The sequence below is a fragment of the Echinococcus granulosus genome (genome assembly GCF_000524195.1).
Source record: "Echinococcus granulosus chromosome Unknown EG_S00087, whole genome shotgun sequence".
NCBI classification, from domain to species: Eukaryota; Metazoa; Platyhelminthes; class Cestoda; order Cyclophyllidea; family Taeniidae; genus Echinococcus; species Echinococcus granulosus.
The window spans coordinates 303,795-331,007 of record NW_020170467.1 but is presented as its reverse complement, the minus strand read 5'-3'; the positions used below and the strand labels follow the sequence as shown (position 1 = coordinate 331,007).

General features: G+C 42.9%; 5 protein-coding genes across 5 annotated transcripts in view; 3 read left to right on the top strand and 2 right to left on the bottom strand. All coding sequences in view use genetic code 11, as the record gives it.

The window, feature by feature from the left end:
* Positions 1 to 11,387, bottom strand: part of EGR_07816 (DNA polymerase epsilon catalytic subunit A) — a gene marked incomplete at both ends in the record, with an annotated part of 29,765 nt that extends 18,378 nt beyond the window's left edge. Inside the window, 9 exons of the mRNA XM_024497065.1 lie at positions 262 to 501; positions 1,163 to 1,316; positions 2,121 to 2,374; positions 2,595 to 2,867; positions 2,935 to 3,510; positions 4,272 to 4,919; positions 5,004 to 5,642; positions 5,687 to 6,424; positions 8,694 to 11,387. Coding sequence (XP_024348553.1) covers positions 262 to 501; positions 1,163 to 1,316; positions 2,121 to 2,374; positions 2,595 to 2,867; positions 2,935 to 3,510; positions 4,272 to 4,919; positions 5,004 to 5,642; positions 5,687 to 6,424; positions 8,694 to 11,387 — 6,216 coding nt within the window. The remainder of the gene's footprint in view (positions 1 to 261; positions 502 to 1,162; positions 1,317 to 2,120; positions 2,375 to 2,594; positions 2,868 to 2,934; positions 3,511 to 4,271; positions 4,920 to 5,003; positions 5,643 to 5,686; positions 6,425 to 8,693) is intronic.
* Positions 11,388 to 11,454: 67 nt separating this feature from the next.
* On the bottom strand, positions 11,455 to 13,864 carry EGR_07815 (hypothetical protein; the record flags this gene model as incomplete). Its single annotated transcript, XM_024497064.1, has 5 exons — positions 11,455 to 11,585; positions 11,626 to 11,724; positions 12,732 to 12,864; positions 13,500 to 13,580; positions 13,826 to 13,864. 5 exons carry the CDS (start codon positions 13,862 to 13,864, stop codon positions 11,455 to 11,457), a joined length of 483 nt encoding a protein of 160 aa, XP_024348552.1.
* Positions 13,865 to 16,454: 2,590 nt separating this feature from the next.
* EGR_07814 (calcium-binding protein) lies at positions 16,455 to 18,740 on the top strand (the record flags this gene model as incomplete). The annotated part of the gene is made up of 3 exons (XM_024497063.1): positions 16,455 to 16,592; positions 18,357 to 18,451; positions 18,533 to 18,740. The coding sequence occupies 3 exons, from the start codon at positions 16,455 to 16,457 to the stop codon at positions 18,738 to 18,740; spliced, it is 441 nt and encodes a 146-aa protein (XP_024348551.1).
* Positions 18,741 to 19,405: 665 nt separating this feature from the next.
* Positions 19,406 to 20,827, top strand: EGR_07813 (Maternal embryonic leucine zipper kinase; the record flags this gene model as incomplete). The annotated part of the gene is made up of 8 exons (XM_024497062.1): positions 19,406 to 19,555; positions 19,590 to 19,706; positions 19,741 to 19,884; positions 19,925 to 19,987; positions 20,021 to 20,113; positions 20,288 to 20,386; positions 20,432 to 20,697; positions 20,770 to 20,827. The coding sequence occupies 8 exons, from the start codon at positions 19,406 to 19,408 to the stop codon at positions 20,825 to 20,827; spliced, it is 990 nt and encodes a 329-aa protein (XP_024348550.1).
* A 657-nt stretch (positions 20,828 to 21,484) lies between these two features.
* EGR_07812 (gsx family homeobox protein) overlaps positions 21,485 to 27,213 on the top strand; it is a gene marked incomplete at both ends in the record, with an annotated part of 9,301 nt that continues 3,572 nt past the window's right edge. Inside the window, 6 exons of the mRNA XM_024497061.1 lie at positions 21,485 to 21,511; positions 22,581 to 22,646; positions 22,999 to 23,283; positions 25,271 to 25,376; positions 25,456 to 25,527; positions 26,060 to 26,239. Of these exons, the coding sequence (XP_024348549.1) occupies positions 21,485 to 21,511; positions 22,581 to 22,646; positions 22,999 to 23,283; positions 25,271 to 25,376; positions 25,456 to 25,527; positions 26,060 to 26,239 (736 nt within the window). The remainder of the gene's footprint in view (positions 21,512 to 22,580; positions 22,647 to 22,998; positions 23,284 to 25,270; positions 25,377 to 25,455; positions 25,528 to 26,059; positions 26,240 to 27,213) is intronic.

Below are 27,213 nucleotides of genomic sequence, written 5' to 3'. Positions count from 1 at the left end.
GCACTGCGGTGGGATGTATCCGATACCTCTCACTGCTTCCACAATTGATGGCTAAAAAAGACTCATCCGAATAGATCAGTAAGTTATTAACGGATAAAAAGCGACCACTACGGATGACTACTTTTGCAGAAAAACAAAAGTCAGTTTCTGTGGAGTGAGACTTCCAGCGGACGAGGTCAGATCATTCCCATGAACGAAAGATATCAAAAGATCTAACACCTAAACATTTTACCCGGCAGTGGAAATAAAAAGAGCTCTCACATTGAGACCTGCATAGTTGGCGGGATCGTACCACAGAAGCTGATGCCATCCACGAGTGTATTGAAGATCCAGATGTGAGAAAAATGGCTTTGCTTGGAGCATTCGAGAGAGACCATCAGCTCGTGGAAGGGCGTCAACAACGTCGAGCTGATGGGTGCAAAGGATAAGGCGGCTAAAGTTGGCGTAGACCACATCCAGACCGTGGGTTTGGTTCAATTCGTCCACCAGTTTTAAGAAGACCTAGAGTGGGTGAAAGTGAATGAGTCAATTAAGTGAAACAAACGCGACTTGATGTGGTGGAGAGCCGAATTTTGATTAAATACCTTAAGTAGATGGATGGATGGTCGGATAGAGGATGAGTGGATGGGACAGAAGAGAAGGAGTGATTGAGCTAGCCGGATATGAACGGCTAGGTTGCAGAACAGAATTCTAGTTCAAAGCAATCTCAGGTTCGTAGATGACTAGTTATAGATTTTATCATTTTCTTACGACTAGATTGGTCTAAAAAGATGGTCGCGACTGCCCACAAACTTAGGCTTCAACCATACCAAAGGAGAGAACACGTCATTCAACCATACTTTGAGTATTGTAGACAAAAGATGTATGCTGGGGACGGGAATTCACTACTTTGGGCACGCGTGATTAGTCTTGAGATGAACATCCTGCAGAGTAGGAACAACAGTCCCATTGTGGCACCCGTCTATATCCACAACATAAAATTGCATTAGGTGAATATCCTAGCAAATTAGCTAAATTCCAGATATTGATAAATGACGATAAGATGGAAATTGAACAGAAGCATTCTATCGGAATTCCGGAACTGACAAAATTCCATCAAAAGAAGTATCTCTTTTAGATTGAGGAACTGATGAGGGAAACCGAAGATAAGAGGATGACCAACCTTCTTCATGAGTTTCTGCAGTGTACGTCGAAGCGCAGGGTCGTAAAGAAGGGAGGTAGAGGAGCGCAACCAATGGTAGAAGTAGATGATCTGCTCATCAGCCAGAGGGTTTTTGAACTGAGTCACGTCCTTCACCAATGACACAACCATAGTTCTAAAAGAAGGAATTACCAGGTCAAATCGAAAATTAAAATTTTACACTCCTGCACAAAAGGCATGCAACCATGGCTGTCGATGCTACACGCAGCGATCAAAGTCAAGCGTCTCATAACTGCACCTCATATCCGGCAAACATGACGCGCATGGACAAGTCCAGTTTGGACGCCGTCAATCAGCATGACAGACGCAGTAATCGCGCAATCGTACATTGAACAACGTGTGATGACAAACGAAAATGTACAACCACGCATATAGAAAACTCTAAGCATGATCTTTTCAATGATGAGATGCTCAGTCACTCAGCAGTAAGAAATTTCGACAGCATGAATGTATACTTGTCAGTGACAAACTCGCCCATAGGGGTGGTTTTCAGTGCTCTTAGCTTCCAGTAGATATTTAAATCAAACCATGGAACGTCTGATTGACATACAACTACCTACTGTAGAACTTAAGGCAACTAATCTTACCAATGGTAACGGTGAGCACAACCACTAATGAATATTTGAAATTTCGGAGTTTGCGGACGCTGGATACCAGGACAGGTGAGCAGGTGGGCTAACCTGGGATGGTTCAGCCGTACCAACAAACTTTTCTGCACTGGACCCGCCTTCCAGGTACTAGTCAAACTTTGATGGAACAGGTGGATGAATGCAGCGGGAAACTGCGCCAACACATGAAAGGAGTTTCCAATGTCATTCATCGCATAACCCGCAACAAAATAACACTTGGAGCGTAAAATAAAAGACCCCCACTTTCCGGCTGGTCAATTTAAAATCCTGTTTAGATAACAACCGCTCACCGAAGCACCCGAAAGGCCGCCGAACACGCAGCAGCCTCGTCATAATTCGTGATCTGCGCGCCCACATTGACTCCACGTCGCAACTGCTCTTCAATGGACTGTTGGGCGGGCAGGAGACGATCGAAAGTCAATACACTGGCGCCCTCCAACTCTGGAATACGGCTGGCAACAAGCATCGTGTTCACTGCAAGATTGGATAGCTCCAGATCAACGCAAACGTAACGGTAGCAACTGGGCCGATTTATCTCCACTACCTAGGATGAGGTGAATGCATTTTGTTATTGACATGTTGACTAATCCTAAATGTCAACGCTGCTTCGAATTCACCACAAAAACAATCAACACTTTCCACGACAACAAATACCTTTTTCTGTGTATCTTAACATAGGTAGTACTTCTGGAACCTCAGAACTTCATCTCATTGAAAGTAAAAACTCACAGCTACTTAAAAGCATATGATCAGTGGCCACTCACATTAGCCTCCTCCATTTCCAGCAGCAGTCTCTGATCGTACACCTCCTTTCCACCAAAATCCGGTTGTGCCGAGCCCGACGCCCACAAAATTTGGTTTGACTTCCATAAATGACGCGCAAAAAAAAGATCGCATCCGAATTCGGTAGTGCTGACAGCTGGGGCACCGTTTCCAGACGCTTGTACACGAACTGGTGCCTCAGCAACAGGCACATTTCCCACCGGAATATGGAGGTACCGGGCCAACTCCAACTGGTTTTCGAATCGTGCCTCCGACTAACGGGCAAAACAGTAAAAATGTTGATGTTTTTAAAATCATAATCACTGAAGTTTACTCACCCACCTGTAGATAAAACTTGATGGCACGTTTCACAACGGTATTCTGCCAGTTAAGAACACTATATGCATCGTCCGGACCCTCTCCTGATACTCTTTCATCATCTCCTGTTCCACCCAACGGCACTACCGGCATTTCTGTAAGAGAGGTCAACTGAGGGGCCCTCCGACGGTTAACCATTGCTTCGCCTAGAGGCCAGGGTGCATCCACGCTAGATGTCGAGGTGTAGGACGAAGAAGGAGCGTGGAGAAGAACAATGATTGGAGCGCTGTCGCCAGTGGAGGTGTTTTCTTTCCCTTCTTCCCCTTCCAATTCCTTTTGACGGCTTGGGCGACCTTGGCCACGTTCTTGATTCGCCGAAGTAATCCAGCGTTGAACGATGCGGCGTGCAGTAGGAGGATCAGTCTCAATACGGGTTTCAAAGGTGAGGGAGGAGGGAAGGTTAGTGGTGGTAGAGGAGAAGTGTTTTTCGAAACTGCGGGAGTACAACCGGTCCAAATTGTTAGGTAATTTGTTGATTCTTGCAGTGTCAACCACGCAGACGTAAGCGCGTTGCGTCCATGGAATAACCAGAAAGTACATCTACAAAGAGATTAGAATGTAAGACTCACGGCTTTGTGAAAAAAAGGAGCCCTGCAACCACCAGGAAACAAATCTTGAATATTTCAGTGTTCCATCCATACTGGTGTGGTGGATGTTTAATCAGCCATAGCAAAGAAAAAAATCCCAGAACTGATTTGTGAAAACGCGGAAACAGGTTGAGATAGGACACAAGAGAGTCAAATATGAACGCCAGCATTGATACTCCTATCGAAGAGGAGGGAACAGCGTTTTGTCACACTCTACGTACTGTAGGCAGAAGGCATGGGCGTATTGAGATACATTCTACTCAGTACAGAAACAAATTTTCCTCCCATTGAATTATTATCCATCAGTAAATAAATGGGCTACAAGAGGCGCTCACCCCAAAGCGGGATCGGCGAGTTTATAAGGAAATTAGTCAATTCTAAGTAATCGAAACCTGTCCCGTTATTTAACACGACCTTCCAGCAGCGCTTAACTAGTACCTGACACCGAAAGATTTACTGATGCGCCTGAACCACTCTAGGACAGCCCACCAGTCTCACCTCATCATTGATGCTGAAATGCTAACCTTTGAGGTGTCTGTGTGGTCTAGAACTTCGAAATTACAAATGTTCGTGAATGATTACATTCATTGCTCCCTCGGAGAGATTCATGCCAGCTGCTACAGCTACAGGAAATGATATTCAGGATGTGGAGCATGAACACAAATTAAATATAGGATTTTCCTTGATTCAAAAAATTATTCCCTAAAAGCTCACCTGTCTCAGCGCCTCTCTCCGAGGCATCAACTGTCCCACATCATGATAAAAGAGGAGGAACATCTTTCTCAACCGACACCCTCCCTCTCCCCCTTCCAGGTATGTATGCTGCTCCAACGATCGAAATTCAAGCTGTTCCAATCGAAAGCTCTTATCTACACCACCATCTCCCATCATTGTCGCCTGCTGTTGCTGTTGTGGTTTGCGACGCGCAACTGCGCAGAGACACCCTAGTTTCGCGAGTAGACGAAACAGTGGTGGAACTCGAAGCTCGTAGACACCCTCCACTTCAGGTCTAGCCAAATCTGCCGCAATATCGGCAGCGTGGGAGGAGTAGACGTCTTCTGGAACCGTATATTCGTAGAGATGGTAGACGGGGTGGGAGCGAGGAAGAGTGTAGTTGGATAATGACGTGACAGCTGAACTTCCTTCACTACTACCACCTACGGTGGTAGATGAGACCTTCCGGTAGAAGGTGCCAGACTCTTGCGCCTTGGCAACGCGTTGGTTGACGTAGAAGTGACGTGAAAGATGGAGAGGGATGGAGTGGAGTTGAGGACCACTGGAAAAGGTGTCCAAGGGGGAGTGGACGTAAACCCAGAGGGTGTACAGACCTGGCTGATTCGAACTCGGGACTATCTCGACTATCTGGTGGGAGGAAGGAAGTGAATATTGAGGAAAAGGAATCAAATAATCGAGGACTCATAGGCAGAAGATAGACAGAGGACTCACTTGCCAAACACACTGCGACAATGCAGCTCTTGTGCGTGTCAGAAAACCACCAAGACCCCTGACTCGTTTTGCCAATGGGGCACCACCACCACGAACGCCGCTTTCCTTCAACCACTTTCTCCGTTCCGCTTGCAGCTTCCACTTTTGCTGATGAAATTCCAACCATGCTCGAGCTCCAACCTCTTCCAGCTTCGGTGGATCACCCAACACCTCTCTCCAGTGTTTTGGTGGTCCTGGAGGTGCTTGAACAGCCATCAAAGGGCGCTTTTTTGTCACTCTTGGAGTTAACATCGCTGTTGAGGCTTCCGACGCTCCTGTTGGTGTATCTTCAATGTCCACAACGCCAATAACTGCATTTGTAGAAATTGAGGTGGGAAAGAGGTCCGTCAGCTTTAATTGACGGCACGTATCCGTCTTCTCATGCAGTCTTTTGTGCAACCAATCCGGATGAGCCACGCGAGGCACCGGATTAGCTACTTGTTGAAGAGCCGCAGGAATCGTGATAATCTTTTGTATAGCACCTCCCAAACGCTCCAGATAGTAATCCCAGTCGAGGATGGCACGAAGATCCACATTTGCACTGATACTCGGGTCCTTCAACCACTTACGCAGAAAGTGACGCTTCACTGAAGGATCCGCCTAGATAAAAGTCAGTTTAGCTAGAGAGCAATGGATAAGCAAACCTGGAAAATAGCCAACGGAATGGCTCTCTCCGTCACTGGTGCCTGTTCCGGTTGTTTAGCAATAATGAATCGACAGGAAAGACCCGCCTCTTTCACTACCGCGTCGCCGAGAAACTCCGCCAGTCGTTTTGCCGTGCTGATAGAGGTTGATTTTTGCAACCCATAGTCTTCCAACCTCCTCGACATGCTCCTATTCTCCGCAATCAGATCGAATAACTCCGAGTCGGGGATTCCCGCGCCATGCGCGTGCAACACGTCTAACCAATGATCAGCGACTTTCGCTACTGCAGCATAGACCTCAGTCAGGCTCGAACCATGTAGGAAGGCTTCAAAAACGGAGGATTGAAATATCTTAATCAACTGCAATTCCCCATTCCGTTTCACCTCGAAGCCCTTGAGCTCCGCCAGAGTGCCGTCAAAATTAAAAACGGCGTAACGCTTCTTTAAACGCTTGCCCTCTTCACGGGCCGCGGGTAGCACCATGGCACGGTAGGGCCCATCAATTTCAAAGGCGATAGTGTTCTCCGAGCGAACCTGATAGGACAAATTGGCACCGGAGAGAAGTTCGTGGTACTGGTGGTTGGTGAAGAGATCACGAACCATTTGGTTTAGCACGGCACCCGGATAGGATATAGAGAGACGTTTACCACTAGCCAGACGGAAGGTGAGGTTCTGCGGGAAGCTGGCGGGCAGTATGCACCAGATGCCATCAGTGTCCAACTCTAAACTGCGGCCGATCTGGAAGAAGAGAGATAAGTTGAAAGCTCGGCCTTGTGACGGCCCAAGTATCCCATTTAAGGCCAACGTTGGATAGCATTAATCGCAATTTGTCTAACGGAATAGAGTCTAAGCGCATAGAAGGCAGGAATCTTTCGGAGAAAGCTGAATATGAGTTGTTGAAACCATTCCAACCTTTAACACACATTGTGAGAACCCGATCAACCTAATGGCCAGGTTAGAACGAATTGGAAGTGATAAGGAAAGAGTGATTTAAAATCGAGATCTGAGGATTTAGTTAATATAAATTTGGCAAAGGACAGAGAACAATCTAGATAGGTGGATAGCTGAGGAAATCAAAACAGACCATAACTTCAAGATCCAACATTACATTCTGTATTTTAAAAAATCGAATGTGACAAATGGTCCTATGAAAGCCGACTGGCACTCGAAAGGGGGTCTCCACAGAGCCCGTGCAGTTTTCAGCCCTGCGTCAAAATGATTCATTTACTTTGGTGCAGAGAATCCGTCATCCATCAATCCACCTAAGTCCACGAGATGCAGTAGCACTACTAAAAGGGGAGAATCTTGCTGCGATGTGAATTCATCACTGTAACAACTTCGTTTCAGTTTCATGGGTGACTACAATTTTCTGGAGACAGGGGCCCAAGGGTGATCACAGAGAGGAGTATGAAGTAAGGTTAGGACAAGGCACAAGCGATGCAGTGAAATACTGCCATATTTGCATAGTTCAACACGTAAATCCTTCCAGTCTCCCTAGGTTAAAACCCCTGCTTTTGCACCATGGAGAAAAAAGCAACTGGCTTTTGGCTACTTCCACCTCATTCCATATACGGCTTTTAGAGAGACCTCAGGCGCCAAAGAACTAAGTTGTAACAATTAGTGTTTCAAATTCAAAGCTCCAAAACCTGCTGTAAACCGACGAGGTCACATGTTTTCACAGGAATTGAGATTGTCAAAAGAGTGTGTGGTAGCAAGCAAATACAAAGTGTAAGCAATGAAAAAGCACCCAGTTGAAGCAAAAAAGTCCCAAGAAGTGCATTTAAATGGCAAATATTGCAAAGAAAGGGTGCATATCTGGAAAAAAAGTGCTTTTGAGTACCACTCTATGGCCTGTTCTTCTTCTACTTGGACCCGGGAACGATCGAGTAATGAATTTCTAACTCGAGTGATCAAATTAAGTAGATGAATAAGCCGAAGAGAAATGAATCGGCGAAAGGCGAGTAGACTGACTACAGATAGATAGATAAGAGGTACTGAATGGATAACACAGGAATGCCATCCAAATGAAGTATGAAGAGTACGCTAAAGTAGCAAAAGACAACGTGTTACAAAAAGATTTAAAATTGAAAATGCGAAGAAAAATATGCAATCAACTGATGCGGTTGAGTCAGATACCATGCTATTCAACCAAAAATGTAAATATGAAATCTGAAGTTCAATCCAAAAAATTAAAAAAATTACACAATTCACCCAGTGATTAAATACTACTAAAGCTCTCGATCATTTAAGATTAATGAGTGGTGTACTGCTTATCGGTTAACTGACTGGAGAATAGATGCTTAGATCAAGAGTAGATGAACAGCAGAGAAACGGATGGCCATGGATCGTTTCGGGACATGGGGGCAAGTCCCAGAAATCAGATGCTCCTAGATCGCAGCTTAAAGAATAGGTTAGCTGACGGAGGGATTGCAGATAACCTTTCCCCTATTGACACAGGTTTTTTACCAGCACCTTGCCAATTTTCCTCGACGGTAACTAATGCAAACGAATAATCTAGAGTAATTTAGTTCCTCACACAAAATAAGTACTGATTTCCAAAGGAACCATCCCACCTCTTGAAAATTGGTAGTTTCCAAGCAGAAACGATACACGCTCACCTACAGGTAATGATGAGTGGCACACTTGGAGTATCCAGGCCTAACTATCGACACCTTCGTTTCTATTTCCCGAGATAGTTGAATGAACAACGGATGGATGGGATAGGAAGAAACGGACGAATAAAAGGAAAATTTGGGATAAGAGAACGGTTCTCACTTGGATACCTCCTTTGTGCACGGACCGGTGGATGTATGGGATCAAGACAGACGATGCGGAGATGAACGGGTTGATTTGTGATAGACAAAAAAAATTTGTGTCCGATAAATTGAAAAAGGATGGGCGGATCGAATCCAGAGTAAAAGAAAAAATTTGGGGTAGACAAATAAATCCGATCAGATCCAAACCCGTCCTACTTCACCCTACCGAAACAAAGAGAGGTATTGCGCACCTGTTCAATCAACTCCCTCGCCCGTGTAATAATATTTGCTCCCGTATTGCACACCACTCCAGCCATCTCTATCGAATGCCACCTCGCACCTTTCCGCATCACATAACCATAAAACGAGTTGAGAATGCACTTGTGGGCCAACTGGAGACTGTCGTAGAGCACCACCAAGGCACTAGCCTGCTTCACTTCCGTAGGATCACCCACTCCCGCTTTCGTTGCTGCCATCGCATCGTCCAACTTCCGCTTCCATACCTTCGTCATCCCCTTGAACTTGTATCTCCGGTCACGGAAGGCTCTCACTGTGTCCACGTAGAAAGAATTCTCGCGTTGGCACACCATTGCCACTCGCTCCTCCGTCCTTGTCGTATGAATCCTCTTGTAAGCGCGGCGACAGAAGTCCGATAGTCTCTTCTTCTCCACCGCCGCTTGGTCCTCCTTGCTAAGCTGATGGAATGGAACGGGAGCTCCTTCCCCTTTCATAGAAAAGCGTTCTTGTTGTAACTGCGCCTGAATCCGATAGACGTCAGCTCTGGACGCCGTCCAGAGTTCACCTCGCCATTGCCAAGACATGAACCGTCGACAATCGGCTCCCGGCTTATAAAAATGACATCCTGAGCAGTGTTTATCCGGGTCTGCAGTGACTGCCGAGGGTTGAAGACGATTGGTGAGGATTATGTTGGGGTACATGGCTCCCACATCCAAGTGGACGATCGTTGGACACTCAACACGGTTTGGCATTGCAGAAAGCTGAGATAAAGCTTGTTCCACTTCGCAACAGATTTCTTCGAAGTCCTCCTTCTTCACGAGGCTTTCCACCAAACTAGGATCGCTAGCGTCAAGTTCCGTGGAAAGTGCATAAGTGATGCAACGACGTGCATCCTCACGAAGACGTTCACAAGCCGCTGGAATGAGACGAAATCGGACGGGTATATCAGCACGAAAGACTCCGGCTTCAAGAGCTTCCACATGACCACCTACGTAGGTCTCTGAGTCGATAAGCTTATTGTCATCAGTAAAAGAGTAAGTAAGTCCAGATTGATTGAGAATACCGTCGTGTGAAGCTCCAGTAGACTGCTTATGTGGGAAAACTACTTTAGCTTCATAAGCCCGGACCATCAGAAGAGCCTCACAGAGTGTTCCCGATCCCTTTCGCAACACATCATCTGGATTAACAGGAAGAATAGTGCAGAGGGCGAAGACGAAGGGATGAACATACTTCATGTATAGGTAGTAAGTTGCTACAGCATCAGAAACGGAGTAGTTGGCCAAGGTCCGAGGGTCCTCCCTAGCCATTAGACACATCACTTCAGGATCCATTTCAATTGGATCGTAGTGGAGTTTTGCCTTCGCAACAGCCTTCAGCCCATGAGCACCAATGGGCAGATAACTGTCACGCTTGACCCAACGGAAACAGTCCATGTGAACGGCTGGTCGTGCGAGATAATCACCAGCGTTTGGATCTCGTCCTGGACTAGGTCCACCCTTTACTCGGCTAAAACCTATTTCCTCAAACATGCTGATGTTGTAGACGGCTGCTCGTGCTTCAACAAACGGCCAATCGAAGCAGTCACCGTTATAAGTGACCATCACCGTTGGCTTTACGCGGAGGATGTGGTCAAAAAAGTGATGAATTAAGGCCTCCTCATTAGCCACATTAAAGACGCGGAAGTGACCAGGGAATTCCGGCCGCGGCGTAAATTCAAAGTCTTCAATGTCTTCTGCGATAATCTCTCGGTTACAGACTAGAAAACCAGTCCCATCAATCATGTAGGAGATCATCATAATCTGATCTACTGAAGCATCGGGGAATTTGAGGGGTAACTTGGTGGTTTCGATGTCGTAGGCAAGAACAACGGGTTCTGGCCATGGTACAGTTTCTTCAGTTCTATGAAACTCTGGAAGTTGGCCAGGACGGCATTTAACGGTGTACCAATGGGCAACGAAAATGTCCAAGTCAATGGAGACACGCATAAGATATGGCACATCGTATTCACGAATATCCGTGAGGTAATCATAAGCATCCTTCATTGTTCTATCCTTCCGCTGAGCACTAGAAGATCCGCCCTCACTGGAGTCCTGGAAATGCTCGCCCAACATGTCTGTGTAAGTAGATTGGTCATTCTGAACCTCTTTGTTGCGCTTAACGTGTGATGCGACTTCCTTTCGGACCCGGACGAGCTCGTCCACACAATGGAAGGAAAGTTTTAGATAGCGAGCTTTTAATCCAATCAGATGATTAGGCATGTCTAGGTCTTCTTTTTCCACCACCTCAACTTTTACAATGCGTCCAGCAAACTCGCGAGAGAGAAATGTAGTCACTTCTGTTTCAACGTCCTGATCACCATCTACGGAGACTAGGAAATAAGGCAAATAAGGTCGAGAGACTTTGAAACGTCTATCATCGGATTGGATGAAGTAAAAATCAACTGCACTAACAAGATTTTTAGAGTCATCAAGAACGTCTGTTGGATGCATGTTGACGAGCCATCCGACGCGTTCTCCTGGCCCACTAAAGGGTTCGAAACCGTAGCGTCGGTCCATAGCATCATTCGCTTTGGCACGGGTATAACGGAGTTGATTTGACGCCGACATAGCACCCTCGATATCCAATGGAGCATCGTTTTCTGACCTAATATAACTTTCTCGTCTACGGTTACCGCCGCGGAGAGAATTCCCGTATTTTCTTCGCAGCATCCTGCCAATGATGAACAAAAGGGTCAGCGGTGAATTTGGGCAATTCCGGACAAGAACGAATTAAGATTCATCTACTTTTTAAAAGAGCTACATGACTTTGGATTAATCGAGTTCTAAAACGATTTTTCATATCAAAAGATTTACTTTTCGAAATTACTACTAATTCAGTGTTACCAGAATTTTGACAGCTCAAGATTACTTTAAAGTAAGAAATTTTGATCGTTAACAGGAACTAAACTTGGTGGGTTGCTAAAAGTTCTTGTATATCCATAGCAGAAGCACATTTTGGAGCTGCTTTTCAAACTTATTGTACAAACTTGTAAAAATGAACTGGTAGCTTATACACTTGAAACTTTCAAACTGTTGAGCTTGACACGTTATTCTGGCAAAACAGATAATAATGACCCAAAGTTTTAGCGCCAAATATTTTCCATAGTGTCATAAATTTGGTGTGACTTTGCATATTTTTCTAGTTATTCACAGTCAAATATCTTTTGCGCACTTATTTGTTATTCTTTCAATGGTCATTAAGAGTTTTTGTTGGTACCGTTTGCTGCGGCACTGAAATAGACTTATTGGCATAACATGAAGTGCGTAAGTGCATTGACATTGCAACATAAAAACTGTTATATCTGGAACAATTTCAGACTACGTTTCCTCTGATTTGCTTGACTGAAACTAAGGTCAGCCAATTGGTTAATTTCTATTTGGGGGATTGATTTCATTTGGCACCATAATGCTTCTTCCATTCACCCATGTAGAATTCAAGCGCCATGAGACTTCCATTAAGTGAAAACAATTCGCAGTAGTATGGCGGGAAATACATTACCAGCACGCAGAAGGAGTGAGAGGCTACTGCTAAAGCTCAAAGGGCGTACCGCTAAACAGAATTGCGATTTGTGGAAAGCCAACGCCGAGTTGATCAAACTGTCAAAACATTACACCATCTCCTTTATTTAATTCAAAAAGCTAGCTAACACATCACAAATATAAGACTTACGAAATCAAGAGTATCGTATGCTTTTTATAAGCCATGTTGATTTAATAAGCTTTTAAGCTGTTCAACCTGTAAAGAGTAGGACTTTGGGAGAAAATTTAGTTTTTTAGGACCACTGGCCAATTATTCCAATCACATAGTCTGTGGGTCAAACGTTATTTAATCTTAGCCTGAAAGTGAACATTTCGTAAAGGACCAATTTTGCGAGGCTTTTTGAGGTAGAGAGATCTTGTTAGGGTGCGTCATGTGATGCCTCGAAAAACCATACGACAGGCTTTCATTAAAGCCCTGTGTAGTGGTGTGACCAACTTTTGTAGTGTTCTTTACCATTGCACCATCTGTTGTACCTCCCGACTGAAAGTTAATGGCAATGCAATTAAATGCTTCTTCGAAATCGTCTTCGTTGTGATCATTTATCAAGTAAAGCTCTCTTGACTCGATTGCCATTTTATTTCGATAGTAAGTGGTAAAAACTCGTTCCTATTGATTCACTCAAGTAATTGAAAACCCGTTTTCCCGGTAAAGCCGATTTAAACAAGCATTAAGTACCAAAATTTAGATACTCCGGAATCAAGTTAAAAAATTGATAATTTTTCTTGCTACGCAAAATACCTGATGATATTTGAGAAGTTAAGGAGATGAGGAGAAACACGTAGGCTTGGGTACATCTTCTAGGGAAAAAGCTGTCAATTTGCACCAACCTCGTAGTTGAGTGGGCGTCACTAAGGTTTAAGGAGGGGACAGACTCTGATCCCCCGTAAACTGTGGTAGTCAGTACGCCTCTCCCTCCCGGTTAATAAGCTAATATAAGATGTCTTCCGTCAACCCAATCTTCTCCGCCCAAGGGTCTGTATCTGGAGGTAGGAGATGGAAACGATAGAAAGAGTAGAGAAAAATTTTTTATCTTAAATTGAGTTTAATTTTGGTGGAAATTAGAACTCTACGTTGATGTTGAAGTGCGCTTCAATTTTATATCGTGTAGTCTTAACTGACCTCTGATGTTAACCGACGGCAGAATGAAATGAGTCCGTCGTAGATAAATCTAATCAAAGTCTCTATGACGCATCGTTACTGTCACAAAGGGAGTTCCTTCGTCTTCTTCTCATGAAAATTACTTCAGATTTTTTTAGATCTAACTTAGCATGACACCAACTTTTTCTGCCGCTAGGATATGTTGAGTTATGGAAAGAAGATTCCTAAATTAGAAATAATTTTTGAAGAATATTTTGCAAACCTTGTTTGCAGTTAAAATGATTGCAACCACCTAAGACTTCCCTGGATTCTAAATTCTCAAGCTTGTTATGAACAAGCCGAAGGGTAGAAGGCTATTAAAATAACCGGAGAACCATGCCTCTGAACAGTAGTGCAACCTAGAAGGACTGAACACCCTATGTATTTAAGCGTAAAGTTGAGTAAAGTCCCAGGTAACTATACAACTTACTTCTTTTGAGTGTTTGTCTCTGGTGCTACCCTTGGCCATTCTTCTGCGTTGACCCAATACGGAGCAGTTGAGGCTTCAACAACCACTTCCCAACCAGGAACAGCAGTCATTGAATTTCATGTAGGCGAGAGAGGTCATTCGATGTTAATGTTTAACGATGGACTTGAGAACCTCCAGTATACCTGATTTTTTGACCTAAAAGGGAATGCATTCAATGCAAAACCTGATTTTAAGTAGCTTAATAAAGTTAGTTTTCTGTGTCACTTCCTTCTTGACACTTAGTTCTCAATCACTTCCGTCCAGCAGCCAATTTGGATTCCATTCATTCAGTAGAAGATGTAGAGGAAAATTCATTTGTCCAATTAGTCAACGTCTTCATGTAAGTGCTGCCGACAGCTTCATGATGGACTTTTTCTATAGTTTAAACCGCGGGATTGGGTAATTACCAAGGTTGGACCTCCGTTTAATCCTTCTGTTGGGGATGCCTGTACCATATGCGCTTCTTCAGTGTTGCTAAGCTTTGACAACTAGTCACAGGAATCAGACTTGTTGCCCCCCCCCCCCCTGCAGCTGCTGTGTAGAACTCGAAATTGGGGGTTGCTCAAAAGTTTTTACCGATTTTAGACCTCTAGAACTGCCATCTCATCAACTTGTCAACAGATCAGAATTTCTCTTCACTTTGATAGGGTTAGCATATTGGTGTCAATACTGAATTGCTCTGAGTTTTTCCAAAAGTCAAAGAAAAATTTACTACGAAAAATGAAAAAGTTGAAAGACCGTTGGCACCGTTGAGAGCAAATACAATCGGCGGAGATAAAAGACCCCTACTGTATGCCAGTGAATGCTAGGTTTTCGCTATTTTGATGCTTGAACAATCCCGTTTATGGACCAAATTTATGTGCAAAATATCGTCACACAAGCTCTGTAAAGCTTTAATTGACAAAAATAAAGTTCACTGGCTTTTATCTTTACAAAAGACAGTCCTTTAACCGCCCACCACGTGCGTGCTCTCGTTCCACACACAGGGTGGCATAATTTTCACCTTGTCACCTCGGGTTCCGGTGATTTTGTGTGTGCGCATTCCTTACCTGAACCGCCCCAATTGGTTGCACGCATTCAAACCTCTCGTCTATAAAGAACAGCCACGTTTTTGGCGAAATCTCATATTCCAACACACCAAGTCTGCAAAAAGAGTACCGAAAATGCGTGCGTACACTCCGGAGGAGAAGCGTAGTTTGCTGGACAAGTTTCACTTAATGGACACGGATAACAACGGCGAATTGTCGACAGCTGAAATTTTGCAATGTTTAAAGGATTCGAATTTGCCAAAAGGCAAGCTAGAGGTGAGTTATGAGATTTTATTTGCACTGGTTCTTTTAGAGGTGACTTGACGTTTTAAATCAAGCAGTGGCTCCTCGATGTAAAATTTCTTCGAAAATGTTAAGCATAATTCAGTTGCCATATTTAGACTCTTTAGTAATAAATAGTTATTTGTCAAAAATAGTCGATTTAAATCTGAAATGAAAAATAAGTTCAGGTTAGTAGCTTCGTGTTGGCATCAGCAGAGCGATTTTTCAATAAAGTAAACTATCAAATAAGCTTTTACAACCAAAGTGTCGATTTTTTTTCCGAGACCTTTATAAATCTGTAAACTCTTGGAGGAGTGAAGTACACATGTAGTTGTTCTTTTAGATCGGTTTTAGTTGTCTGCTAAGCCAACAAACTCAAAATTATCTAAACAGTTGTTTAATAATGTTCGGTTAGCTAGTAACTGCTGCTTTCTTCATTGCTAACGCATGAAAATGGTTTATGTACTGTTATTATTGGTAATCAACGTACAATGACCGAACTAGGCAATTAAATGCTTTTTTTGAATCACTGAGCTCCTTTTGTTTATAGCTAAGTGGGCATACCCCTTAGGGGCCTCCAGCATTTAACAATGGGTTGCATGAAGGGAATATCCTCCTAAAACTGTGGAGTTTTTAGTAAATTAATGAGAAGACTTTATCCTTTGGAGTATTTCAATCGGTGTATATCGAAATTACTTGGGTTGCAGTTCATTTTGGGTCTTTAAAGATTGTGCACTTTTGGGTTTGAGGATACATTTCACAAAAAGCGGTAAATAAACATTTTTCGCGTCTATATAAGAATGTCTAATTTATGTGTTTGTTGATTTGACCCCTTTCATTTCTTCATGGGGTGTTTACAAGCAACATTTTGGAAAGTTTTAATTCCCATATCATGTCAACTGTCGCGAAGTAAATAAGTTGGACTACTGGGTTAATCGATTTGCATAAGACCTTCAAAGTCATCCATTCTCCTTTTTTTTCAATTCATCCATCACATTTCTTGGTCGAAAAAGCCCGATCTACACCATGGATAAGTCCCGTGGAATGGTTAGAAAAGTGCTTTTGGAGCAAGATAATAGGCCACGAGACATGGAGACGCAACCACCCACACCTCTTGGCGTTGCCGTGGGCCATGGAGTCACAGAGCAGTTGCCGCTTCATTCTGATTGGGTAACCTAACGCCCACGCACCTACACACACACACATGGAGCTATAAAAAACGCCTGCCTAGACAAAAACCAGACCGCATCACTTCATTAGCGTTTTTCAAGTCTGGTACAATGACTCTTTCAAAGGCTGAGAGGCAGGCATTGTTGTCAAAGTTCTACAATATGGACACAGATAGAAATGGCATATTAAGTAGATCGGAGATTGAGAAGTGTCTCGAGGACTCGAACCTGCCTAAAAGTGTTGCTGCAGTAAGTCCTTCTCCGCCCGTTTAATTACTGCCACTATGCGCTTACAAAAACCAACCTTCGTAATAAAACATTCAAACGTTTTTCTTGAAAATGTAATTTTGCAAATTTTCCTTCTTATTTTTTTACAAATAACTTTAATGATTCCTCGACAGAATACCATCTTTTCTTGACTGAAAGTCGGTTCATAACTGACTGACCGACGATCGTTAAGATAGTCGACCGAAAAGTGTTTTTTGATGAATTTGGATCACATTTATTGGCCGACTTTGTGAACAAACAAATTCCATGACGTCAATGACAATGACAGCAGGCGGTCCCAGACCGATTCGACTGATTTTAATCCATTTCAGTACAGACAACAAGATCCGATTGGATGGAGCTAGGCCTTTTATACATTTTCCCCGCTACTTTTCCTCATCCAGCCCCTAAGTGAAATTGCATACTCCTATTCAAACAATTCCAAGATGTTTAACACATTATTTTTTTTTCTTAAGTCATGATTAATGAGAAATTTTTGCCATAGGAAGAATTTATCCTAACCGGGAGACAGGGTCATGCGATCAAAGATCACGTTATTTTAATGACTGTGGTAAAATGATCTGGGGTGGTGAGATCGCACGCCACACATTCTTTGACAGTGTGACAAATTTGGGGTCCACCCCATGCGCCACCTTTTTGCGGCGTTACGCCTTATTTACCCTTTTCTTTCGCCATTTGCTAGGACCCACAATTTTTTTTTCTCCTAGAGTTTTTTAATTACCGCAAATTAGTCATTTGCTCACGGTCAGTATTGATTAGATAAAGCTGGACGGTGTGGCGAAACCGACCTCTCGTGTCGGCGTTAGCTTGTCACGTGAAGCGTGTCCACTAAATCGATAATCGATTCGAGACACTCATGCACGCACTGACAGCTGTATTTGGGATCGGTGATTCGGGGAAAACGGCTTTGATGGGCCCAGTTTTTCCTGGTTCGAGGAACGAGTAAATGTTGATTCCACCATTTAACACCTTGAAAATGTCCTTTTTTGACAAAATTGGCAATAGATTTTAGGAAATTCGGCTACACATGAAATTGAACATGTGATCAGTTGTAAGTATAGGATTCTGGACATGGTGAACAGGTTCGTTGACAAAGATCACAAAGGTGAACTCATGCGATTGGATAGGCTTAAAATACAACCCACGGTATAGGCATTTTGGGATATGCATACACGTGCTTTTTAATACCCTCAAGGGACGCATTTGGTAAGTTCAGGTTTTTCATAGAGGATTTCCCTTAATTGTAGAATCGAAGCCCATAAGTCCTAGCTACCTTGTGATAACGAGCTAACTCGTTTGCACTTAAGGCCAGCGCTTACACTAAATCTTCCATTAGAGAAAACTTTTTTGTATGCCAATATGCCGACATCATACATACCTACGATCAAAGGTGAAGCATGCTCGTACACGTCACAATGGCATTCCGAGCAATCGCACTCTCACTCAACATAGTACCACTTTTGAGTGTTTAGCACGGCGTCAGTTTTAAAATGCTCTACCAAAAAATACGGCGAAAGCTAAATTTGGCGGCCAATTTAGCGAATCCACGCGATCAAATTTTAGCCCAATGCACAGTTATCTCTTTGCAGATTAATTCCTTCCTGAAACTCCCTTGGAAAATAAATCCCACTGCAAAAGTAAAAATTTAATTTTGAAGAAATCGTTTACAATGCAATCATTAAATGCTGGAGGAAAGATCTTTAATGCTGTTTCCACACTTTTCAGGAATTTCTCAATCTTTTTGATGCTGATGGTGACGGGAGAGTCACACTGGACGAGTACGAACGTGCGCTTGGACTAAAGGAAATTCCCGAAACCACGTAGGTCCAAAGAACTATTAATGAAATTTATTACTAGAAAATATTTCCGACTTTGTATTTTCGGCCTTTTTTTGTTTTCAGGATTAATGACTGGAAGCAAACCTTTGCACAGATGGATGTGGATAATTCCGGTTTCCTGACAGTATCGGAGATCCATGATGGCCTTTCGCAGATCGGTGTGAACATCTCCAAAGCCGATATTTCAGATTTTATTAAAACTGTTGACGATAATGGGGATGGAGTGCTAACTGTTGACGAATTCACAGCTCTGATGCGTCTAAATACTTAAACAGACTTCTGTCCAACTGAATCTTGCATTGTATTTTTGATATCATTTGTAAATTGCTCCGATTTTATCAGAAAATTTAGTAAGCCCGTCTTTTTTACTTAACATTAAACATTTTCAAGGGAAACGTAAATGGGTGTGTAATTTGGTTAATAGGTGAGGGGCTACGTGGTTGAGCCAAGAGATGCAAAGAAAAGAGTGGTTGCCTGGTATGATGCAACCGTTATGAAACTAAGATCATACAATGAGTAAATAAGTTAGGTCATAAAAGCACATTGATGTACCGGCAACCTCAAAGTTGATTGCATCACACGTCTCGGATGCTTCACAGATTGAAGTAATGTTAATTATTAACTTTCTGAACCTCTTGTGTATATTCGCGCAGCAATGTTCTTTCGGTTGATGCAAAAATGTTCTGGATTTGTGACGTTCCCTTTTATAAATGAAGTACTGTGCTACATGCCAGATAGACTTAAAGGTCATAAGCAATGTATGTAATCTTACGCATTCAAAAGTAGTTCAACAAGTTTGGTTTTTAAATTTGTAATATAATTGCCATGATTGTTTGAACGCATCGACCGAGGCGACACAATTTCAGTTCACGTCCTACGGATTGAGGTTCTGCTGTTTGCAACCTTGCATGATATTCAAGGAACTTACAATTAGTCATGCCAGTTCTTATACCTAGAGCTCTTCAGGGATTATATTTTCTATGTGAGCCGATAGCTGACGGGTCTTTTGGCAGATTATACCTTGCTATTCACGCTCTAACGCGTCAGCATGTTGCAATAAAGATCATCGACAAGAAGAAACTTGGGGTTATTATGCTTCTTTCGTTAATTGATATTATAGGCTGAAGTGTTTCGCGTACGTGGAGAAATTGAGGCTCTCAAACGTCTATCTCATCCTAACATTTACTCCCTTTACCAAGTCATCGAAACGGATGGCACTTTCTACCTCATTCTTGAGGTTTGACAACACCGTTAAATAATTTTTTTGTCAGTACGTTCCTGGTGGTGAGCTATTTGACTATATTTTGCACAATGGAAGTCTACAGGAGTCACACGCTCGAGTTTTGTTTCGACAACTAGTTTCTGCAATTGGCTACTCCCATTCAAGGGGCATAGCTCATCGCGACCTTAAACCAGTATTATGGCACACTTCTCCCTTATCAGCTATTTATTTAGGAGAACATATTACTGAAAGACGAACAGAATATCCGCGTCATTGATTTCGGACTTTGTGCAAAGGTTCTGTTCATTTTCTCTTGATATATTTTTCAGAACGTTGATAGCAAATTCCTCAATACTTACTGTGGATCTTTAGCTTATGCTGCTCCAGAGGTTCTTCAAAATCAGGAATATAATGGTCCCGCAGTAAGTGAATAATGCTATTTCATGTTTTATCGCTATTCACACTGCTCAAATATTCATGTGAACAAGATTAATCAATTGACTTTAATTATCCACTGTGCTTACAAATATTCTTCAATTATGTACTTCTATTTTGCTCTAACACTAGCTGTACTACACTTTTCCTGTTTCATATAGGCCGATATCTGGTCCATGGGAGTCATACTCTACGCCATTCTCTGCGGCTCCCTACCCTTTGATCCCTCTAAACCCGAGAAGCTACCCAAACTCATTGTGGTTAGTTCTGCACTTTTGCCTCAAAACCTTCGTGCCTCTCCGTAGAAAGGTCAGTACAGCGTGGACGAGTCACTAAGCGCAAGCGGTCGCGATCTCCTCGCCCAAATGCTCTGCGTCGACCCCACCGCTAGAATTAGTATGATGGAGCTCAGCACTCATCCCTGGGTTATGCATGGCTTCGATGCGCCCATCGATATCTTTTGCTCCGATATGAAGCTGGACGCTCCGCTGAATCAAGACATTGTACGAGAAATCTCGCTCTACACCCGCATACCTTGCGTGGAGATGACTCGTATGCTGCGCAAGGTGGTGTACCCATTTTTCATACATAAATGTTTTATATCTGGGATCAAAACTGTTTACTCTGATGATTTGTTTAAAAGAACGGAGGATTTTATAACTTCTCGAGCACTGGACAGTATAATGAATTTGGCTGACTAAAGTCTTGAGTCCAATCATTATTTTTTTGGTTTACAAAAGAAAAGCAGATGTTGAGGGACGGAAACACTGCTTTTCTGCACAACTTCCTGCCACGCTCGTATATCTTACCTATTTCCAGTGTATGACATTAGAAAAGCTTTGGCAAATGTTTTTCACTACGACATAACCATCCCAGGTATCCGGCGTGTACTAAAATTGCTTTTGGCATTGCATATTTTCGCGAATAGTATGCTCACTGTTCCGCCTGAGAGATTCGTCTCTTCATGACAAGTGATTGTGCAGTGATTGAATGGGCATCCAGGCTCAGACGTTCCATAGGCTATGTTGAATGCTCACAGTAATGTCGACTGTGGATCGGGAAACACCACACATGGGACTGTCACTAGCGGACTGAGATCTATGTGGGCAGTAGCCTGCAAGTTTGATGCTCGCTTTCATGCAAATCAATCACCGTATGCTGTATGCTCTATGTACGAACCATCGCTACCGCGATGCGTCACGTGCACACTTCTTTTCATGTGATCCGCTCTCTTGACTTAAATGCCATTCGTCCTTTCAAAATTAAAACATTTGATGTGGAATTATTCCCTGATTCCAAAAGGCAAAGTCGAGCATTATCTGCTTGACTGTAGAAATTGACTTATCTTGTGTATTCGTATGACAGGAAATGGGCTGAGGGTGATGGTCCGTACCGAGTGTATTAGTAAAGTCAATTTCTGGTTCCATTTAATTCAATCAGTGACGGACAACTCTTAAATACCTCTATTTCGCATTACTGATGACTCAGTGAAGTAAGGCAAGAGCCATCTGACCATTTTGAAAAGAAAATCGATTCATTTTGGATCTAATCGTCTGCTCTTGGTCCGCGAACTCCTGTCAGCTTTGTTCATCTACTTTTGGACAATCCATCCCTTAGGAATCCAATCAATCGATTTATCAAATCTGTCATTATTGCATGTATCCTTTCATCCGTCCACCTATCCATGCAATCTTCATTCACAATTCATTTTCATATTCGTCTAATGCATTAAAACTACTGATGGTGATATTCCTTTGATGACAGCTGAAAACATGAAGTTTAAGACGTTTGCGAGTTTGAGGTAATTATACCCTGTTTCCAATAGATTCAGCCAAATGATAGACATTACCTTCCCTTGTTCATATGCGTTTTAATAACCTTCCCTTCCTTTCTTACTCCTCTCTCCCCTCCATGATTGGGATCCTGATACGATGGGAATGGTTATCGTGCGAATATTAGACGTAGCCATAGCTTCACTAAGAGTAGGTCCGTTTCATTCCTAATTCTCATCTATCCACTTTTGATTCTTCCATCTATCAAATTGGCTTGAATTTGCCTAGCCGCTCCGGCTTCATTCATAAATTCATACGTCCTAAATTTGCCCATTCGTCCGTTCAGTCCTTCATGCATCCATCTCGGATTCATTCATCTTACCGGAAGAATTTCTCCATTCATCAAAGCAACATATTTAGGCGTCGAGTAATCTATTTTCATCACATCCCATTGATATCCCAACCAAGTAGATAGTTCATTCGTTGATGATTTAAATAATGGGTTGTCTTTATTTGTCTCTCCACAAAATTTAAACCGGGAAAAGACAGTTTTAAGGTGTATTCACAATTCAAATATTACTGAGAATCGGCATGTTTGAGCATGATTACAAATTAACTTGTGGGTTCGAAGTACTGACGTGAAGCTCCTTTAGCAACGGCCAATGCAGATTGACAATAGTAGGTTACGAATCACTGTGGCGACCTGTACCGAAAATCGGATGAGCCGCAGAAGGAAAAGACCTTGAAGGTTAGCTTAAAACCTGAATGATTGTTCAAAGTAACATTGGACTGTTTTAAGGTCCCAAAGACGGTCTTACTGACACTTCTTTAAATCCATCCCCGTTTTTACGCGACTAGTAACCTTAAATAGTGTGATATGTTTAACCGTATACTTCGGGTCCACCCGTGTACTTCTGATTCATAGATCCCCCTCTGGTTCCGTAACTTGTACACTCACTATAAATCCATTTATTTTTCTGGAATTCATTCATCCATCTCAGAATCCTTTACACACCTACCAATTGAATTTATTCCATCCAATTTTCCACTCACATACGTACTTGTACTTTACTTGACCTTTATTTGGATTTATCCCCTAGCGCCCCTACGACTACCTTATGGCGACCTACTTAATAATGCAGCGCCTTTATGTGGAAGAGGACATTCTTCTCCTTCTCCAGCGTCGATCTCAACACCAACGCTCAATCACCAACAGCGAGGAGGGAACCACCTCTGCGCCGCCACAACCTCGAGTGCGTTGCTCACTTCGCCCCCATCGTCCCGCTGGCGCAGCGTTATCGAACTCCGAGGCACTCCGAGGTCATCCCAACTCACAATCAACTGCTGACGCTGCGGCGTCGGTGCCGACGTCAGCGAAGCACAAAGTGAGGGAGGCCCTTCCAACCCCTTTCCTAACGCGTAGTCTGTTTGGCTGGCATGCCAGCAGAATGAGTCATCGGTTTGGACGGTTTAGGGACAGCTTTGGGTAGGGGCTTGGCCATTGCGGTAGACTTGTGGTACGTCTGAAATTGGCTTTGTTATCAACGTACAGACGGGTCGGGAGATCGGTGGCCAAGACGACTTTAAGTACTCATAATTAATTTTTTTTCTGTACCAGCTTCTGCCACATTTTCAGCGTCGTTCCCATTCCTTTCAGTAATTTTTTTTTCGGATTCGCTATTAGTATAGTTATTTGCAATATGCAGGGAGGATGACCACGGCAAAGAGCCTTTCAAATTTGTAGATGCTGATTCGCTGCGCCCAAGCTTTGGTAAATGATGCTCCACAAAGTGGCTATTTCGCATGACAATCACCTTTGGTAGGAATATTTGTCTAAGGACAAGATGTGAAGTATCGGGTGGCCTAGGAAGCTGATGTCCTACTTGGGATAGCCTTTCACAATGACTTGTTGTGACTCGTCGGAACTTGTCAAATGGGTACGCTTGTTTATGCGCATGTACTATAACGCGTAGGCATCGGTCGGTCTACCATTGGTACGGTAATCTTTTTCGGGGCTCCTACAATATTCCCGACATTTCAGACCTACGTAACACACAAATGGTGGTTGAACGAACCTGATGATTGCGATTCGGGCTTGCCTACCTTACGAGTCGAGTTTGCTTCGGTTCCAACTATGCGGAATCGTTCTTTTCAAAAATGGAGTAAAATGGATCTAAATGGATCATAAGTGAAAGTATCTAATCTTGAACATGACGAATTATGTGCTATTATTGGCTTGAAAAATTAGGGATTAAGGTGGCAACATCCTTTAGCAATACTTAACTTGAGAGATAAAATAATTGGCAGATGGATCTGGTCCTGCATGCATTAACATATGGTTGTAAGCTTTAAACACCAACAATTCGTTCTTCATTTCCTTACGTCAAGTTACAAAACGTGCCTTTGGGGATTGTGGTTCAGTGTTGAGCAAATGAGCACGTCATTGATTACCTTCCACGATCCATTTGCTATCCACTCTACACTCCTGGGACTACATCTTGACCTGTTCTTACAAGACAATTCGAGATTCGAGGTTTTACTCAGGAATGAGATATTGCTTCATCCTGTCACCCCATTATATTTCTCCGGGGAGTGGTCATCACCTTTTTTCCGGGTATTCGACAACCACATGATCATCTACGAGAAGGGTCAAATATTACATGTAACTGAGAATAGAATGGGGATTTACCGACTTGTGTTTCATTTGGGAAAGAATGATTAATTGCAGCGATGAACATTTCGGCGAATGAAATGTTATACGAGCCATTTAATAGCTTTTTTTGTTATAAGAGAACTCCAGAGACCTATTCTATTACCTTATCCATAATGACATTTTTCTTTGTGCACTGTGTCCGTCACTAATCCCTTCTTTCCATGTTTTCGCCAAGTTTTGCCCCTCATTTCGGTTCCTTGCTACCTGTCGAAGTTTTTAGTTTCTAACTGTTGTTTATGTTTCACACTTTTCATGGAGAAATTGTAGAATGTTTTTTTGAACCTTTTCGATTTGTTCAAACCTGACCTCGTTTCATTGCTGACTAATGTGCAGAATTTGGGCTTGCCATCGTTACCAAATGCTGGTACACTGCCAATTTCCACCCATTCAGCTAGCCCTAGTTGATGCATTCTCTCTGTGATGTCTTGACCTAGCTAGTATTCGATCCGTGAAAAGTAGTATTACCGTTTTCACCTTGGAGTGGTTTCGTCAACGTCAATTGAATTGTGAGAGACGTTTTTTCTACTTCCACTGGGAAACCATCGGTAAGGCTTTACTGCAAACAAGCGGCAGATTTCGGCGTACTCTAATCTTTGGTGTTGTTCGACGGAGAACGTGTTTTACAATGAGGTCCAGGCAAAATTGTCTTGTTGTTGTAGAATGTTATCACCGACACCAATATGACGAACCAGGCTGCAGTTCTTATGCCTCCTCCTGCGACATCGAAACGGAGTGTCGGTCTTCAGACCCCCTCGAGGAAGGAAGGTGGGCGGATTTTTTTTCTGCTACCTTCTTCTCTCTCAAAAAAATGATACAAAGCTGTGTATTCTCCTTTTCTTCCCAGTTCCCAAAATCACCACTCTCTCACCGGGTCGTTCTGTCGATTCTCAACTCAACCAACTCACCAAAGATTTGCGTCTCAGCGATCCCGATGATTAGCAAGTGAAATTTGTGAACTTTTCCAACGGATGGAAATTTTCTTGTTATCACTGAAAACGTCATAAGACACCAGTAGGGAAGGTTTATCAATGGCTGATTGGATATAGATATGGACAGGACTCCATGGCACGAAGCTGTGGTGAAATAAACCTATGTAGGCTATGTAGACTAGGACCAGATTCACAACGATCGTGACCGTTACTGACAGACTTATGACTATCTCTCAAAATAGTCTGCTACTGAACGGCTAAGCACTACGTTATTGTGCAAATTGTTTCAGGGCTTCACTATTACTCTTGCCTTTTATACTCCCACTACTACTGACTGGTTCACACATCATATTCCCCGGGTGTAGTGTGTAGTTATAAGGACACGCTTGCCATTTACTACTGCGTTTTGTTTCTATCGCCACGAATGAAAAACTTGAAATTTCGGTTTAGCTTTAGCATCTCTACAATGCTTTGTTACGCATTCTTCTTCACGATATAGTAGTTCTCGTCCACCCTCAGAGCAATTATTCCTACGAGAGGAGGTAGAGATGGATGTGGACGTGGAAGAGATGGATGGAACCACTAAGGCAACGACCAATAGCGCCGGAGAGTTGTTGAATATGGGCTCAAGGCTCAACGATACAGATTCTTCAGAGCTGGTGGCGATGATGAATTCCAGTAGGCGCTCCCATGACAGATGTGAGTCAGCGGCGTTTTTTTTTTTTTCGCTATTGGAATTCTCATATCCCTTCGGGTCATGTGTGTTTTTGGATCAGTATCTACTATAACAACACCACTTGGTCGTTATTGCTTTGTGTAGTGTCCAAAATGTAGCTTTGCTATAAACGAAGGGAAGATCTGAGAGTGTATCAGCACTGTTCTAGGGCACCGTCGTGGAGAACGATTCACAGGAGACTGAATGGATCCTTAGTCGATTCATTTAGACGTAGTCTCCTGTTGGAGCAATCGGTAACATCTACCGGGGATAGCCCGTTGCGCTGTTGTTAATATAGAATCTGAGTGATCTCAGAAGGCATTAAATGGTATACCTTCACGTAAGTGGTTTAGTGTAGCAGCAGATCTCTACATCAATAACTAGGATCCTTTTGCTCATTTTTTTCTGTGAAAGTATGGATGGATTGAGAGCTTTGAAAATGAGTTTTACTGTGGTAACAAGCAGTACGAATGCCTAAAAGCTGTAATTTAATCGACTGGGTGCTCGATGCTGATTTTGAAGAGAAGCCAGCTAATGTAGGCGATCTGAGATTGGACTAAATTGATGAATTTTTGTTGTTGGAGTGAGGTGAATACATCCATAACGGAGGGGAGCACTGGAGACATCTATCCATCCCAAATTGTGCGCAAATTAACAGCAATATGCAGTTTAGATTGTTGAAAACTGAGCAGAGTTTGAAATCAGGATGTTCATTATAACGGTTGGATAAGTTGAGTGAAACAGAAGCGGCTTATAAATAACTAATCTAAACTAACTAACTAACTAAACATGTATGCAATCTAAGCAGTCAATTGCAGAGGAGAGATATTTTTGACGAATTGACTGGGACAATTTTCCTTGGCTGATGAAGGTCGATTATCAAACCAGAAATCTGTTCACCCAAAAAACGCTGCCGCCAAGATTATGCAGACGATTTAAATCTGGCGAGGAGGAGTTT